The sequence below is a fragment of the Juglans regia genome, chromosome 13 (assembly GCF_001411555.2).
Source record: "Juglans regia cultivar Chandler chromosome 13, Walnut 2.0, whole genome shotgun sequence".
In the NCBI taxonomy this organism is placed as follows: Eukaryota; Viridiplantae; Streptophyta; class Magnoliopsida; order Fagales; family Juglandaceae; genus Juglans; species Juglans regia.
In genome coordinates, this window is record NC_049913.1 from 7,146,440 (window position 1) to 7,165,246 (window position 18,807).

General features: G+C 35.8%; 2 protein-coding genes across 3 annotated transcripts; both read left to right on the plus strand.

Annotated features, from left to right (window-relative positions):
- The first annotated feature begins 3,365 nt into the window (after positions 1-3,365).
- LOC109019132 (nitrate regulatory gene2 protein-like) lies at positions 3,366-9,886 on the plus strand. 2 transcript variants are annotated; one of them, XR_002000708.2, is made up of 5 exons: positions 3,366-4,937; positions 5,179-5,393; positions 5,524-5,747; positions 8,145-9,371; positions 9,578-9,886. XR_002000708.2 is itself a non-coding variant. In XM_019001359.2 (4 exons), the coding sequence occupies exons 1-4, from the start codon at positions 3,650-3,652 to the stop codon at positions 8,890-8,892; spliced, it is 2,475 nt and encodes an 824-aa protein (XP_018856904.1). In that variant the 5' UTR covers positions 3,366-3,649; the 3' UTR covers positions 8,893-9,886. The 2 variants fall into 2 exon arrangements, 1 of the variants encoding a protein (XP_018856904.1); XM_019001359.2 differs by having other exon boundaries at positions 8,145-9,886.
- A 3,053-nt stretch (positions 9,887-12,939) lies between these two features.
- Positions 12,940-18,300, plus strand: LOC109019133 (serine/threonine-protein kinase BSK1-like). The gene is made up of 9 exons (XM_019001360.2): positions 12,940-13,464; positions 13,578-13,713; positions 14,131-14,264; positions 14,369-14,474; positions 15,393-15,478; positions 16,130-16,318; positions 17,188-17,370; positions 17,458-17,571; positions 17,876-18,300. Exons 1-9 carry the CDS (start codon positions 13,144-13,146, stop codon positions 18,128-18,130), a joined length of 1,524 nt encoding a protein of 507 aa, XP_018856905.1. The 5' UTR covers positions 12,940-13,143; the 3' UTR covers positions 18,131-18,300.
- The last annotated feature ends 507 nt before the right edge of the window (positions 18,301-18,807 follow it).

Genomic DNA, 18,807 nt, shown 5'->3' on the forward strand with positions numbered 1-18,807 from the left:
TAGCTAGGGAAGAAATTTCAACGAGGAAAATTAGGAAGCAATTTTGGGACAAGAAAGCGGCGCCGACAACTCTGTTGCGGCCAAAGATTCATACGCCATCTTACTTGGAGGGAGAGAGAGAGAGAGAGAGAGCAGAAAATGAACGTCCGTACACGTAATCTCAAATCTGCCCTACTCTTACCGCTGGCGTACCAGTGGTTTTTTTTTTTTAATATATTTAAATATTTTACAGAAATTAAAAAAAAATTAATATATTTAAAATCATTTTTTTAATCATTAAATTAAAAATAAAAAAAATTGATCTGGAACGATAAAAGTGTAGAGGCGAAATAGTTTTATTCAATAAATAAATACACACACATAGACAGAATGAGAAGATGGGTCAAATGGATTATTGCGACTTAGGAAATGTTGACATCCTCTATTTTTTATTTTTGTTTTTTAAAAAGTAATTACAAAACTCGTATTGGACTTTATGATCTAGCATAACTTACTCTCAAAATATTTTTTAATGAAGTTATTTGTGGATACACTACCATTTAGAGAAGAGTAGTGTTATATATAATTATGAGTTATACAAATTTTACATACTTCTTTTAAAAAAAAAATGAGGCCCCCATTAAAAATTTAAATTTTTTTTATGTGAGTATCATGTTTACTAACTTTCTTTATAAAATAATGTGCGACGTTTAGATATTTTATAATTATAAATGTCATTAATTTTTAAAAAATAAGCACCACTATTTTACTACTTGGATGCAATAATATTATATATATCAGCAATTACTTGTTATTATTATGATTATTATCGGATATGAGATATGTAATTAATCACACGCACCCAATACTCTTATATATATATATATTGGTTTTGTCGTTCAACGCTTACATGTTGTCGTCCTCCTCTTGGCCGGCTGGAGGAGCTAGCACAAACGGCCCCTAATATATATATAAGCGTTGAACGACAAAACCGAAAAAATATATATATATAATGGTGACAACAAATAAATTAATTGCCTTATCTCCTGAAGTGGGTGCATAACTTTCAGGTAACTGATGATCTCCATTATAATTAGTTTATTATTCTAAATAGAAAAAACTCATTTGCAATGGATCATTCACTAGTGATAAGATTAGTTATCCTAATAGATATACCATTATTTAGATGCTTTAACGAAGATAATATCTTTCTTTTTGTAAATAAAAATCAATATTGTCTACTTAATTTTGTCAATTGGGTAAATTTATAAAGAGATTATTATTCTTCTCAACTCGCACTCCAATAAATAAGAACTTTTTCAACGCTCAAAAAGTACATATTTTTATTATTTTTTTTTAAAAAAGCAAAACCATAACTTTCAAGTTTAGCTCAACTTAGATTTTTTTTTTAATAAAGGGGTTGTTATTAAATGCAGCAAATTGCAATATTTATCTTTTGGTGTGGAAGTTACTCTTTTTGCCAGCCAGCCAGCCAAAGAAAAAGTTGCCAATGTTTTGGAAGGTCCTGGAATTCTCATTTCTCCAAGCTACATGGTCCCTGTCCTCTTTAGTTTTCATCTTTATCTACCTTTCAACCTTTTACTATCCATCTGCTATATTCTGAGAAGAGATAGATGCCAACTTCTTTTCTTTCTCTCTTCTCTCCTTTTGCCTCATTTCATAATCATTGATTTCAATCTGGAGATGATCATCGATTCATGCTGCGCGCTATCTATTATTTTTACATTTTGGAATCAATTTGATGTTGCAATGATTTCTTTAAAGAAACCACCTTTTGGGTTACGAGAAATCTCAACATATTGATAATAATGATATCTAAGTTCATTACAAAAAAACTGTTTATTTGTAGTAAGTTATTTTTGTTAAAATAAATCTATTTTCGGTATAAATAATTCATCATAAATACTTATTTTTCTTGTAGTGGTGATATAGTACTACCAAACTGCATGTTAGAGTAGTAAAACAATGTAACAGTTTTGAAAGCTTTAAATCGAGAGATCATCACAAGTGTAGATCATGCAATTGTCATTCAATCAAAATTAAAACTAAATATTTTCAATGTCGCTTGATCACGTTAAAGGCATGGGAATTGGGAACTGATCTGCATTAAGTTATTGTGAGAAAAATGCATTCATACTCCTATTTATAATATGACAAAAAAATAAAAATAAATAATTAAACATTAATAATTAAAAAAAAAATATGAATATTTATTTATTGGTGAAAATGGCATATATATTGCTGTTTCCAGGTAATAAAATTTGATGGGATCATATATTAGTGAATGTCAGATAGTTGGGACCAATGAATCCCAAATAACATGCCTATTCATTAAATAAGAAGTAATTGGAAAAAATAGCATTAAATTATTTTTAGATAAAATGAGTAATTTATGGGTTTGCTCTTATTGACCGACCTATCATGATCTTTGAGTCTTTGGCCAATCAGCAAGAAAATCAAGGGAGAATTTGTTAGAAAGTGGAGAGTACTATGAAATTTCATAACCCAAAGACCCCACAAAAATATTGGTCCATCATGGTATTTCCAAGCAACAACATGGATGCTTTAATCCTAATCACAAACCAAAACACTTCAATCCTATCAAGAGAAGATATGATGCATATATGGCATTTAATTACAAGAAATATCTCTCACATTTAATTTAAAAAATACTTGAATTGATATTATTGACGTAATATTTTATGATATAATCAGAATATCGTGACATTTATATCTTGACAGCATCTTATAAGATTTTAAAAAAAAATACCTAAACATCGAGTCTTATATTTCCAAGTTCTTATAGAAAAAACAATGAATAATTCTTAAAAAAAAAAAGTCGACACCATCCAAGAGTTTGATATAAATTCAATAAAAAGATTAAATTAGTTAAATCAAATAAAAATTGACTTCATAAGACCAAATCTAATGCGACAGAAGCGTTACCAACTCACGGAGAAGTTTGGTACATCAAAGTAATTAAAAAATAAAAATAATTAGAAAAAAAATAGGGAAAATAAGAAAGGGGCAATTATGTAATGACACAAGGCAGGGATTAGACAGAGAAAATTCGGCAGAGGCCGTAGCCCGTGGGCGTCAAACTTTCCGTCAAACCATGCAAATCCCCTCCTGCGAAGCTCTTTACCTCCCGTTGAACCGAGTAAACTATTTTTTTTTCTTTTTTTTTTTAAAAAAAATTATAATTTAAATTAAAAAGGGAGAAGTCCGTTAAAAGTACACACAGCCTAAATACTATACAAAATAAATAATATTAAAAAAAAGAAGAATATATTAATTAATTAATTTAACACCGACGCAGAACAGAAGAAGAGTCTTCCCACTCTCGCTTCTTCAGCTTACAAACAAACCGACGACAAACTCAGCGCTGTCAAAAGATTCTCTCTCTCTCTCTGAGTCTGTCCTTTCCTTGCTTTTTTCCTTATCTTCTTCTTTCCTCTACCCTCGCAAACCCTAATTATTCATTTTTCCTTGGAAACAAACACACACCCTGGCCTAATCAGCTGCTACCAGACTGTCGCAGTCATCCATCATGCCCCGTTCTCTCTCTCCATAACCTTCAAAATCTGTTCACTTCTTTTTTTTTTTTTTGGGCTACTTTGCACCGAGTTCTTTTATTCTTAAATTTTGAATGGGGTGTTCGACCTCCAAGGTGGACGATCTCCCGGCGGTGGCACTCTGCCGGGACCGGATGACCTACCTCGACGAGGCAATCCACCAGCGCTACGCTCTGGCCGAGGCCCACCTCGCTTATATTCGCTCCCTCAAAGGAATCGGTCGCTCCCTCCACGGTTTCATCGATGATTTAACTCATTCCGTCGCTTTGCCTGTTTCCCCCGAGCTCAATCTCCCGCCTCACAGGAAGGGCGACCCCGTCCATCATCGTCGCGATGACTCCGGTCACATCGATTTCAACTCCGGCTCGGACTCCGACGACGACGATTTGGGTTCGCTCCACCACGACTCGGGTCACTCATCGCCTCTTCACCAACAAGGTGATATTGAATACATGGATAGGGATCAATTTGAAGATGGGGACGGACAGCTGGGTTCGTATCAGTTTCAAGGTTTCTTTCCTGGCGACGGAGGAGAACGTGGAGGCGGCGGCGGGCTTATGCACATGAATTATATGAAGAATAAAGCGACGCCTTCGGTGGTCTACGAGCAGAGGCCGGTGAGCTCAGTGAAGGTGTATATGGGTGAATCTTCTCCTACTTATTCTGGTTATCCTCATTCTTATTATGGAAATACTAATCCCAGTTCTAGTGCTTCTGCGTATTATGGGTCTGCTTCCCCCCCCAATCCCAATTATAGTAACTATGGTTCTGGTTACTATACTAATTCCCCGAGCCAAATGGATACGTCTTCGAAGAAGCCACCGCCCCCTCCGCCCTCGCCTCCGCAAGCTTCGGCATGGGATTTCTTGAACCCATTCGAGGGTTACGACAGATATTATGCGGCGTACACTCCGAGTAGGAACTCGAAAGACCTGAGGGAAGAAGAGGGGATTCCCGACTTGGAAGACGAGGATTACCAGCACGAGGTGGTGAAGGAAGTTCATGGGGAGGAGAAGTTTGTCGCTGATGGGGGAAGAAGCGGTGGTGATGGGAGTGGGATGCGTTCCAAGGCTGTGGTGGACGACACTGAGGCCTCAACGTCGCTATACGAGATTAGGCCCAGTTCTGCAATAGAGAATGATAGGATGGGGTATGATGGACATACGGTGGAGAAGAAAGTTGTTGATAATGAGGAGAGATCCGAGGAGACTAGGGCCAGGTTTAAGGGTCCTCTGAGTGTGTCTCAAGTGGTACAGGAAGTTGAGGTTCAGTTTGACAGAGCTTCCGAGTCGGGGAATGAGGTCGCGAGAATGCTTGAGGTCGGAAAGCTTCCTTATAACCGTAAACACGGTGTTTATCAAGGTAACAATTTTTCTTTACTAAATTTATTTGATTCGTTGGGTTATTATTGAGCTTGCTTGATCTGTAAATTATTCCTCGTTTTGGGGCTGAATCGGAGTGGGTCGATAATTTATGGATCATGATAAAAAAAAAATCTTCTCCTTATGTATGAGATGGGTTTCTATTTTGTTCAGCTTGAATGAGTTGGACTTCATTTAGCTGCTCTTTTTAACTATCAATTTAATGGATCTTCGCAAAGCAGTTTCTTCCAAGATGTTGCACGTTGCTCCTTCAATACCCATGGTATCCGCACAGCCTTCTACTTCTAAGGGTGCCGAGTCATCGTCGGCCTCTGACAAGGCGGGTCCGGCTCAATTGCACGTGGATGAAGATGTGGTGTGGTTGGGATCTACAAATCTTTCGTCTACTCTACAAAAGCTGTATCTTTGGGAGAAGAAACTCTATAACGAAGTTAAGGTATGCTGTATCGTGTTATTCTGCTATTAAGTCTGGATCACATCCTAATTCTTATCCTTTATTGAGTTCAAAATTAGACTAATTGTCTTTGTGTTCTTCGCTGAGTTGTTAACATTGTGTTGTTGGGCAGGCTGAGGAAAAGATGCGGGTGGACCATGACAGGAAGGTAGATAAGCTAAAGCGCTTAGATAAAAGGGGTGCTGAGGCTCACAAAGTTGATGCTACTCGTACTTTAATAAGGAGCCTGTCAACGAGAATAAGAATGGCAATTCAGGTTGTTGATAAGATATCTGTGACGATTAATAAGATTCGGGATGAAGAGCTTTGGCCACAACTAAATGAATTAATTCAAGGGTATGTTGACTATTAATCTCATAATTGCATTTTCCAGCTTTCTATCCCTCTTATTTGTTTAATTTTGTGCTTCAACTTTTCTTCTCCTAGATAGGCGTATTTCTTGTGTGCTTCCTCTGTACTTCAATTATGTCTTTTAATGAAGTCTCATTTATTTTAAAAATATTATAGTTAATATTACTTTTGTTCGCATAGTTCCTATCACTTGCTTTCTTTCTACCCGGAAGGACAGAATTTGAAGATTTCTTTATTGGCACTCTTCTCCTGTAGAATGCACCTACAGACTTTTAATGGACTTGGCCTACCTGATTTTTCAGTATATTTTTCTTCATCTACCTGTATATTTGGGTTGCGCCTTTTGCGCTTATTAATAAAAACTTCTTATCAAGAGTGGTGAATCTTTTGGCCTGTTGGAGAGGGGATTCAAGGAAATCGTCAAATAGCGGCTGTTTGGAAGACGGTTCCTTTGTGTCTTATGTGGTGTATTTGAAATGAGAGAAGTGGTCGCTATTTTGACAATAGAGAATGCTCGGTTGATGGGATTAGAGCTTTCTTTTTTCATACTTTGTTGCTTTGGGTTTCGGTTATTGTAATGGATGGGTTCAGTCCCAATGACTTTGGTTCTGTTTTTCAGCTTTAGCTTGTAATTAGGTGTTTTCTCTTGTATACTTATTGTGTACTCTGGCTGTACCTAATTACGAGGTTTTAATAAATTTCTTACTTGTAAAAAAAACTAAAAAATAAAAACTTCTTATCAAAACAACAAATATCACATTCGTCGTACTGATATTTGAATCCCAGCCCAAATGGCCATTTCAAATTTGATATATCACGATCAATATTCTTCAGTAACCTGTGGACATTTATTTGTTGGGTCGGGGGAGGGGTTGAAGTCAGACTCATAGGTGTGTTTGTAAATGCCTAAAAAAACATTATTCATATCCTGAGTTTGATTTGATGCTCATGCTTGATATTTGACATGCTGATGTACTGTTACTTTCTATTAGCTCCATGGCCTTGGTAGAATTATTGGTTACTGTTTCACATTTTTTGAGGGATTTGACTTGGGAACTTTTGATGCTTTGAAACACCCTTATTACTTGCGGCTTTTTTTTGACGGGTGAATAATAAAAAGAACTGATGAATTGTAGGCGTAGGATGCATAATGACTACTAGCGCAGAGATGAAGAATAGTGCATAGTTAGGTAAAAGAATCATGCAAATTAAGCTTTCACCTGATTTGGAAAGTGATGGCCTTTTTAGTATACCTTAGGTTTCATTAAAGTACATTAGTTGTTAGGATCTTTACTTTTTCTAGTTGGTCATCTCGTTCTTCGTCTTCTACATTACTTATAAAAAAAAAAAAACTTTACTTTTTCTTATCTTAGGACATCATGGTTCTTCATCGGAGTTGAAATTTATTCAATAAGATTGTCCCTGCTTGGCCTGCCCTTCAATGAATTATTTACTTGCTAAAGAACAAGTTGGAAAAGTGGAACCAAGCAGTTAATGGGTCCTAGCTCAAGGTCTTGTTCAAAATGCTTGACAGTGTATGCTTTTTTTTTTTTTTATAAGTGCGTATGCTAAGATAGAAGTGCGTGTTTCTACCTATAAAAAAAGAAGAAGATAGAAGTGTGTTTTTCTTTCCTTTTTAATTGTATTTTTCACTTCTGTTTGAGTCTCTACACTATTTCTGAGTGTCAATTATATGATATACTCCAATGTGTCATCTACTTTGATGTGTTTGAGGAGAGAGATATATTCATTTAAGTATTTATTTAAGTCATCTGATGGATAGGACCATGTAGAAGTATGTGACCCATTCTCTGTTCCTAGTTGTTGAGAACCAGTTACCCATAAAAAAAAAAAAAGTTGTTGAGAGCCAGTTGGTTAGTTTTGGAACTTTTGTTCATTGAGCTAGTTATGAATCATACTACTATAGAATTATATTGAGGGAAGTTCTCTAAGAATATTATGATTTAAACTAATTTCTGATGTTTTAGGATGAAACTTTCAATAGTTGATCATTCAAAAGATTGGAGGAGAGTTCAGATAATTTTATTAGGTGAGATTTTACTTGCTCCAGCCAGGAGTGAAGAGGCCAAAGAAAGTGGTGTATACACTTTTATATGTGAGAAGAAAATGTGTTCTTGATATTTAAAATTATATGATGATTAGGGAAGTTGAGAGAGACTACATGATGAAGGCTCTTCTTCTCTAGATATTGACATCAATGTCATCGTTTTTGCTTGTCTTTATGTATGTATATGCTATTCACGCATCTCGTTTTCTTGATGGTTGCTAGCTTGGAATTTATGTTTCTGTCATGGACATTGATATATGGTTAACGTCTATGCTTTGCATAGTCCTTGTTGTTAATGTGGAATGCTTCTTCAGGTTAACCAGAATGTGGAAAAGTATGCTTGAATGCCATCGTAGTCAGTGCCAGGCAATCAGAGAAGCCAAAGGTTTAGGTTCGATTGGATCGGGCAAGAAGCTTAGTGATGATCATCTTAGAGCCACTCGGGAATTTGTGCACGAGCTTATTAGGTGGAATGTTGCTTTTTCTCGTTGGATAAGTTGCCAGAAGGGATATGTGAGAGCCTTGAATAATTGGCTTCTTAGATGTATACTGTATGAACCTGAGGAAACAGACGATGGGGTAGCTCCTTTCTCACCCAGTAGAGTAGGTGCACCGCCTGTGTTTGTAATCTGTAATCAGTGGTCGCAAACTTTGGAAAGAATATCTGAGAAGGAAGTGGTTGGTTCTATGCGCGGTTTTACCATGAGTGTGGTTCATATCTGGGAACAAGATATGCTGGAAATGCGCCAGAGGAGTACGGCAAACAAGGATCTGGATAAGAAAGTTAAGAATTTGGATAGAGAGGACCAAAAAATACAGAGGGAGATCCAGGCATTAGACAAGATAATCGTTCTGGTCTCTGGGGATGGTAACGGTCTATCAGTTGGAGAGGTTGTATATCCTAGTGACACTCAAAATAGAAGTCTACAGGCAAGTCTGCAGCTAATTTTTGAGGCCATGGAGAGATTCACGGCTAACTCTATGAGAGCTTATGAGGAGCTTTTGCAACGCAGTGAGGAGGAAAGGGTTCGCCAAGAGCATGGAAGAGTTTCACAGGGCTGAGCGAGTAGTTAACAGAAATGTCGATGCTTTTGCATTGGTAAAATTTGTGGCTCGGGAAAGGGTTTGGTATCTGCAGCTCGCAGCCCTTGCATAAAATCTTTTGAAGATCAGGATCTTCGTGGAGTTGAATGAATTCCTTCTATTATCATTGGATATCACTGACTCCATTGGTTGTGGCCCTCAATGGACTGTTTCAGTCGGTTGCTCATGTCACCAAAGAGTAATCCTCATAATTTTTTTGGCCTAGATTTGGGAGGCTTGCATAGCCAATAATGCTGGGTCCTATACCAGCTGTTCTAATCATAATCACGGACCACTGCAATTGGGTGGTACTTACATCAGTAGAGATGAGGGCAAGGCTTAGCTACAATCCTACAAGAGTACAAAGCAAGTTCGTGCTGACCAGAAAACGACTCTGTGCCACTGCAATTGTTTTGACAACACACAGACCCTCTAAAGCCTGCTGCCGGGCCAAGTGGGTGCGTTGTCTGCCAATTTCTCTCTTGCTCATATTTCTTCCTAACGAGCCATATTCTCTCACTTTGTACTATGTACAGCAACAAGCAGTACTCTCATTTATACGCATATCCTATGAGCAATTGTCCCATCGCGTACCAGCATTTCATTTCATGGAAAGATGATTAATGCTGATGGGGGCCATGATTTTTTTTTAATTTTTTTGAAGGGGAAGGGGTGGATGGGACACGCACAACCAAGGCCAGATTTACCCAGGCAGGGGAATCTCAATCTCCCTCCAGTTTTGTACGAAGATTAATGTTTTTAAGCATAGGCAAATTGGGCTGCCTATGTGTGACGCAAGTCACGGAGGAGGATAGGCCCTTTCAAAAGTTGTTTGATAAATCTTCTTCTTTCTTTTTCCCTTTCTAATTTTCCTCTTACAGGAATTTATTATTGTATAGACGACTTCTGAAACCCAGCAAGCTTCCTCCAGCACCTTCCAATAAAAGAGCTTGTCTTGGAATTACTATCCAAATGAATTTTCTTTTAAGATTGATAATGATAAATCCTTATCAAGCTGCTGCTAATCATTTATTTGCTTTTGCTTATTAATTCAACGTTTTTGTTTTTTTGGCATCTAAAATCTTCTTTTCGCCGACAAGTGAGAAAATTTGTATGTGATTAACTCGATCGGCAGAAAATCCAAAAAGAAGTAAACATCAAATCCCCCCACCTACGTGGACGATTACGTGCCAAATCTCAAGCTTAGTTTGGCATGGTTTCCTGCCTATTTAGTATTTGGGCCACCTTTTTTTTTTTTTACAACTATTCTTATTTCATCTCATCTTATTTACCGTGACAGTGAATCCACGTTAGACTTGGAGAGACATGACTCCTCTCAAAACTTTTTGAAAACACAATATACCCTCTAGATTTTATACATAATTCTATAGATATAGAAGATGGGCCCCAAAAAAAAAAATTTCTCCATATACTTATTACTTTCTAAAATTTCAATATACCTAAAAATTAAGTTTAGGAGAAATAATAAGCTTATTAATATGTATTCCAAAATTTTTTGTTATACAATATTGGACTTCTTAATATGGAATCCAAAGTGATGAGAATATAAGAAAATTTATTTAAGATAGATGATCTATATGAAAAATAATTGAGAGATTTTATCCTCTAGACTTCATTGAGTAATAAAATAATTTATTTATAATTTCAATTATAACATTATATGTTTAATGTGATATGCAAATATTTAGATTTTGCATGAAATCGATAAAGTAGCTTACCTACTAGAATAAGAGATGGCATTCTAAAAGATCTCTTGATAGTTTATGAGGAAAAAAAATTATAAATATTTCATTACAAAAATAATGACATATATCAAGTTGTGTTTTTATAATTTTATTTCTACACGTACGTAGCAAATTACAGAGATACTTTTATATGTAATTATATTTTTATGATTTTTCAATCTCTTTTAAATTTGCACAAGATAAATGATGTTGGAAGTCCTAGAATGTGCAAGTCTAGCGTAGATAAATCTATAACTCATATGAAAAAATTATTTTTTAATGATGAACCTCACTTTTTTTTTAAATGAAGTGCGTAGTGCTTGCACACTTACAATTGTATCTATTATTACTCTTTACATAAATCACACAGTAGAAAAGTTGGCCCACCTCAACACAATTGCTGGTTCTGCTACTACTCATCTAATCATTATAATTTTTTCAAATTCTCACATAAAATAAAATAAATAATTCAACATTTTTAAATCTTAAAATAAAAATAATATTAAAAAAATTTATTATAATAATATTTTATTTAACTTTTATCTCAATTTATCTCATATCATATGTTATAAAAAAAAGGCCTTAATATTTATTTATTTTTTATTTTTTGACATCAGGCCTTAGTATTTATAATTAGCTTGTTATGATTTCCATTTTATATATTCTGCGAAAAACAAGGCTTCCATCTTAAGCCGCCTTTAGAGCATTCTCATTAGCTTGGTTAAATTCATCTTTAAAATTTAGTAAATATCACACTTTTTTATATTTGCTTATTCTATTTAAATTCAACCCCCATATTGGATTATCCATTTACTCTCTATATAATAATAAAAAAATATTATTAATTTAATAATTTTTTTATTTAATTTATTTTTATCACATTTTGTATCTCTACCAATTAATAATAATTATATTCTAATTAAATTAATATTAAAAAATTATATTTTCAAAAGTCATTTAATGCTAATAATAACAAATATTTGATTAAGCTCATTTAAAATTCTATCTAAATTTCTTAATTACAAACCAAATAATATTTTTGCTTGGAGTGAGAAACTAATATTTTAATATTTATTTGGAGTGAAAAATTAATATTTTAATATTTGATGAATCAATTTTGATTTTTCATATTTGGCTTTTATTGATAAAACAAGAAAAAAGAATAACATAATCATCATCTTTATTATTGATGAAATTAGGGTGGTTGGATGATGACAAGTGGCACATCATGCACCGTGACACAAAATAAAATAGGACACCCATTGGTAAGAATCAAGATACTAGAAAATATATGCCCTTCCCTCCTCGATTAGATTTACATCTAGCAATTAGGCCTTAAGATACTCACTTTTTTTATATATAAAAAAAATAATAAACCAATCCAACTAGCCAATGACAGCCAAAGCCTGTAGATTGGTCGGCATAATTTCCAATCTCTAAAATGAAAGTCTGAAGTTCCATACCTTTTCTTCCTAATAAAAAAAAAATTGATGAATTAAAAAAAAAAAAAAAAAAACTAGCCAATGACAAGAATTCAGTCCAAAAAAGGGGGGAAAATATGGCTGAGGATGCCAAGTGAGCTCAAATTTTGGGGTCAAGAGCAAACCAACACCACAAATTACAAGAAAGACACGATGGCCGACTCTGTCTCTCCCAAAGACCAAGAGTAATAATGATGGCTTAAACTAGCATGCACTAAACACGTTGTCAACCGTCTTAATTCATATGGATTTGAAAGATGCGAACAGAACGTATCCAACCTTTGTCAAGAAAATGGTCAAATGTTTTTTTTGACCCAAAAATAGATAAGAATCAAATCAAAAGACCATCGAATTAGAAGACTCCATATTCGTATTTATTTCATCTCTTAAATAACGTTTGTCATACGTATATTTCTCTCGAATTAAAATCTTTCAATCCCAAACGAGCATTTATAGAAAATAATTAATAGACTCAGCTCTTAGTTATATATATATAAAAACAAAATAGGTTACAAACACACGTTTTTGTATAGTATGTGAAGGCAAGTGGAGAATCTCTTGCAAGCTGCAGCATTTTTTAATGGAACAACTTCAAGATCAAGGTGGGTTTAAAGTAACTTGGGCAGAATACAATGATACATACCTACCTAAAATACTCTTTTATGTCTTTTAAGTATTGTGATAAGGCTCATCCTATATTTTTGACCATATTTTTGATCATCTAATACAGAAAATTACAATATAATATGCATATGTATGGATTAACAACAGAGAAAGAAAGAACTGAGAGAAACAGCGAGAGAAGTTTAGAACCCCACTACCAAATTTACAGGGAGACTGAAAGAAAAGGAAGGAAACAAAACATACCCATACTCTCCATAAGCTAAACCATACCCACCCCTCCCCTCGTGTTTTCTCTGCTTTCTCTACTCCTGTAACACCAAGCTTTGGTTTACAAACTCAAAAACCGATACCGAAAACCGAAAACTAAAACCACAGAAATCATGGGTTGCTGCCAGTCCTCGTTTTTAACAGAGACCCACCCAGAGAAGGAGCAGCATCAAGTCCAGCTCCAAACCCAGACCTACCCACCTTCCATTGGACTCGACCCAGTACCCGGCGGCGGAGGAGAAGTCCTATCCTTCTCCGAGTTCTCCTTCGTGGACCTCAGGGCCGCCACCAACAACTTTAGCTCCGACTTCATCGTCTCCGAGAGCGGCGAAAAGGCCCCCAATCTCGTCTACAAGGGCCGCCTCCGCAACCGCCGCTGGATTGCTGTGAAAAAGTTCGCCAAGTTGGCCTGGCCTGATCCCAAACAGTTTGCGGTAAAGCTATTTGCTTTGCTTTCATTTTGCGCTCTTTTTTAGTTCCGTATTGGTGGTCTGATAGATAGTGACGAACTTGGGTATGTGGGAAATTTTTTGTTGGTGGGTTGTAGGAGGAGGCGCGGGGAGTAGGGCAGATGAGGCATCCGAGGCTGGCCAATTTGATTGGGTATTGCTGTGATGGAGATGAGAGGCTGCTGATTGCTGAGTACATGCCTAATGATACTCTTGCCAAGCATTTGTTTCACTGTATGTGCGGTTTCTAGCATGGGTTCTTCTTCTTTTTAATTCTTGCTTTATTGTTTTAGCTATGGCATGTGTATCCCAGAAGACATTCTTACTAGTTCTTAGGTTGCTCTGATTCAGATGGTCTTTTAAGCTTGTCCTTTGTGTTTTAAGAGTTTCTTTGAATCTTGGATATAACTGGCATTGACTTGAAAGTTGACATTTGATTTACTTTATAAGGTGGGATAGTTATTGTTTGATAAATGTTAATAATTGCATTTCTCTTCCTCTGCACCAAGGTTAATGGGTTATTGTATTCTTTTGTTGCTATTATTTTTCTTGAATTTTGCATGCAGGATGCATTTGAATTGTTATTTCTTCCCTCTATCATATTGAGAAGTTGGTGAATTTCTGTTTATCTAAATTCTGGGTCCTTGGCAGGGGAAAAGCAAACCATTGAATGGGCCATGCGCTTGAGAGTAGCTCTTTATATTGCTGAAGCATTGGATTATTGCAGCACTGAGGGACGTCCACTGTACCATGATTTGAATGCTTATAGGGTTCTCTTTCATGAGGTATGTTTATTTATTTTTGCTTTTATTGCATGTACTAATGCTAATTATTTATTCAATATTTGCTATCATCGGGATGGCTGTCTTATATCTGTATCCATTTGTAGGATGGTGATCCTCGGCTCTCATGTTTTGGCTTAATGAAAAATAGTAGGGATGGGAAAAGTTACAGCACAAACCTTGCCTACACACCTCCCGAATATTTAAGAAATGGTAATAAATTCTCCACTCTGTATAAGTTGGATGATTGGTATTCTACTTCTTTATGTTAAAGGATTTGCCTACTTTCAGTATCTCTGGAACTTTCAGTAAACTGATTCCTCCTCCCCCGCCCCCCAAAAAAAAAATGTCACATTTTTTTAACTTAATGGATAAAAGAATAAAATAATCAATTATTGTCTTTAAGTTCTTGGGCTTCTTTCAAGTGGGTGTGAAGATATCTTGATGCAGCTGTTGCCTGATTGAAGTGGAGTTTTTGCTCTGACAGCGTATGGCAGCAACTCTTTTACCAGGAAATATTCCTCAAACATCATATTTGTGGTGGTGGCCCATGGGACTCTGGGAACTATATCAACTTTTCTTTCTATAAGTCTATCTTGTTCAAAGTGCAAAGGGATGCAACCCAAGTATACAATAGGAAGCACCCATTAAGGGATGAAGAAAAGGAAAACTGTCTAGGAAGCTAAAGAGCGGAAACCATTGTAGACAGCCATCCAAACATAGAGGAAATTAAACATAACGGCTCTAATTCTAACACCGCCCACACACATTCTTTGAAGGTCCAAACATTATGTTCCCCCCAAATGCACTGCATCAGAAACACAAAGGAAGCTATGTGGTATGAGAATGCAAATATTAACCGAGGAATGAGAGCAAAGTTTGAACCACTAAAATCCTTTTAGTTCAAAAAAGGTTCTACTTTATGCATGTTGTTCACTTATGTAAACTATTTTTCTCTTTCTTTTTGAATATTGATGAAAAATTTGTAACGTCTGATTTGCAATTCAAGTCAAACTGTTTATACGGTGCTATGTTGTATGAATTACGAGATTCATTTTATTATATTTAACTTCATGAAGATTTTTGTTGGTAAACTTGACTAATTTTCATTGCCATAATTTGTAATTTTAGGAAGGGTCACTGCTGAAAGTGTAATTTACAGCTTTGGCACCGTCCTTCTGGATCTGCTAAGTGGAAAACACATCCCCCCTAGCCATGTAAGTTACCTATGTTGTAATGAAAATTTAGTAATGTTTATGCCTTCTTTCTTTGTCAGGCTACATGTTTAATATACAGCCTGCAAAGTCATGATCGTTATCAAGTGTGTTACCAGAACTTGCAACTCAAAAGTTGCCTAAAATGGACTCTAATATGTAGAAAATGGAAATTTTTAGTTCTTTGATTCTTTTTGTACTTCACATTTAGGATGTGAACAGAACTCTCTCTCTCTCTCTCTCTCTCTCTCTCAACTAATGCAAATCTCGAAATCATGCTTGTTTCTACAATAATTATGCTTCTTTTTCCACGTCCCAACACAAAGGCATTTTAAAGAAGCCTTTCATCAATGAAAATCCATGCTAATTTTTTTTAAAATATTCTCTAATTGATTAACTGACCTAGGTTCATATAGCATCAGGTTGGATCATCAAGGAGCATATACTGCTGTTCTTCTTTTTTTTTTTTTTTTTTTTACATCAATTTTTTTTACTCATAGTTAATCAATGAATGAGATAGGTTAAAGTAACTTAATGCCAGTCATTTCAACAGTATGCTGTCTTTCTATTAGAAATTAATATGTACTGTCTACGAGTTTAGGAAGTTTGACTGTGTTTTATGTGCTTTTATGTTGTCTACACTAATATGTGCAGGCCCTTGACATTATACGGGGAAAAAATATCATCAGCTTAATGGATTCACATTTGGAGGGAAAATTTTCTACAGAAGAAGCAACAGTTGTGGTTAATCTTGCCTCTCAGTGTTTGCAATATGAACCTAGGGAGCGGCCTAATACAAAGGATCTTGTTGCAACTCTAGCTCAACTACAAACCAAACCTGATGTAAGGAACATTGCTTTAACTAATTTAATGCTTTAACTAAAAACCAAATGGGGACAATGTTCATGATTTCTTGTTTTTAATTTATCACTCTTAGAATGTATTTAGGTGTTTTTCTATGTACTTCTTGTGTACACAGGCTATGCCTACTTCATTCATATCAGTAATATTTATCTCTTACTTATAAAAAAAAAAAATTATTTAAGCATCAGTTCTACTATTACTTATAAAACAAAAAAAAGTCATCAGTTCTACCATTACTGTCAGTCAAGCAGTCTGTGAATTTAAGCGTATATTCCTTTTTTCAAATTGATTTTTGGACCTGTGACATTATATACACCCATTGTTTAAAATTGGACAACCTTGTGTGATTTCTACAATTTCTTTGAATGTTCAACGTGGTTGGATGCAAATAGGAGTTTCTTTATATTATATGCAACAATGATGGAGATGTATGCAAACATAAAGACCAATTTGAGTGGAAATCTTGGGATATTAGAACTTCGAAGGTATAACATCAATGTTAGTCAACATACCCAATGATAAGTTTATTTTTTCCTTTAGAAAGACCTATAAAAAATTTTCCTTTGAAGTTAACCCAGTAAAATTACAAAATAATGCACAAACAAACTTTAGTTTGCATTAAAACATTTGCTCTTGGCCTTCCTTTTCCTTTGCCTTGCTGCGTTCAATCTGCTTGAGGAGATTCGCTTGAAATGCATCTAGAGATTTTTCTGAGGCTTCAGTCTGTCATAACATGGCTAAATACTACCACACCAAGTACCATTTAGTGGCTGTGGTCTCAAGAAGATCAAATGAGCAGTGATTTTTGTGAAGAACCTGACTGCCTCTACCTCTGTTCTGGATTGCAGGTTCCATCTCATGTCATGCTTGGGATTCCAAAGCACGAGGAAGCCCCATCAACCCCGCAGCCCCCATCAACCCCGCAACGCCCTCTTTCGGCAATGGGTGAGGCCTGTTCAAGAATGGATCTCACAGCCATCCATCAGATTTTAGTTATGACACATTACAGGGATGATGAAGGAACTAATGAGGTAATTGGCTTGTAAAAGAGGGACTTGCATGTCACCATATTCTTATATTTGATGCTGATTTGTTTATTTAAATTTGGAGCGAGTCAGTTATCTTTCCAAGAGTGGACCCAAGAAATGAGAGATATGCTGGAGGCAAGGAAGCGTGGGGACTTTGCATTCCGTGAGAAGGATTCCAAAACTGCCATTGACTGTTATTCCCAGGTATGGTTTTCTATTTCTTCTGCCAACACATAAAGTTCTTAGGCTACAATTATACACTGAAATTGTGTGGTAATGAATTTACCCAGTTCTGCATGGACCATTCCACCAGTAGGCCTTGATGTAAGAGTAAGCAAGTGGGTTTGAATCCAATAATGTTAAATATCAACTAGTTGGTCTTATCACTAGGACTTAATATGGCAACTATAACTGTATCATTTGGACAATTCGTGCATGGATATTAAGCAGGTTACTGATTAAACTTGGTTTTGATGCTTGCTTGATGTTCGTTCTGGTTCTCTTGCAGTTCATAGATGTTGGAATCATGGTCTCTCCAACTGTTTTTGCTAGGCGCAGTCTGTGTTATCTGTTAAATGATCAACCAGATCCTGCCCTACGAGATGCAATGCAAGCACAATGCGTGTATCCAGAGTGGCCCACTGCCTTCTACATGCAATCAGTTGCGCTGGCCAAGCTGGACATGAACAAGGATGCTGCTGACATGTTAAGTGAAGCAACTGCACTAGAAGAGAAGAGGCAACGAGGTGGGAGAGCATCATAAAAAAACAACCCTGTAATGAGTTATAATCGGTTCATCATTACCCATTGGCAATTGTTGTTGAGGCTACCCAAATTTGTACAAAATTTGAGCTGGGAAATCATTAGTGTATTCTAAAATGAAAATGTAATGTAGAAAACTTTGTTGTATCAATGCTTGTGTGCTTCAAATCATTATTTATGCAACGGTGTTCTCAAAATCGTGTTAGAACAAGATTTAATTGTCTGGAAAATGAACAGAGATTGGTGGGAAGAAATGCTAGGCTTTCGAGAGATGAGATGAGGGTACATTTGGACATTTGACTTTGCGTTGGTTGTTACAGCTCTCCAAGCTGATTGGGCTCCTTTACCATTGTTGGACCAAAGAGGGGCTGCAAAACAGAAAATAGTGAGAGAAAAGTTTGCTTTAAGGTGTGTTACAATATCGTTTTCCTTAAGATAATATTCGTCTCAATCAATAATGATATGCACACGTATTACAAGCGAATTTATCTCTAAGATATAATGAAATTCAGAATAAATCTGTTTGTCTAACTGCATTATGTACACATAAAATTAGACCCGAATATCCTTAAATTTTGCTATTCAATCAAGAGATTATAAATCTGTTTAATACAAAATGAACAAATCCTAATAATGTTACCAATTGACACAGGTATTTAGTCCAATGGTCGCCACGCT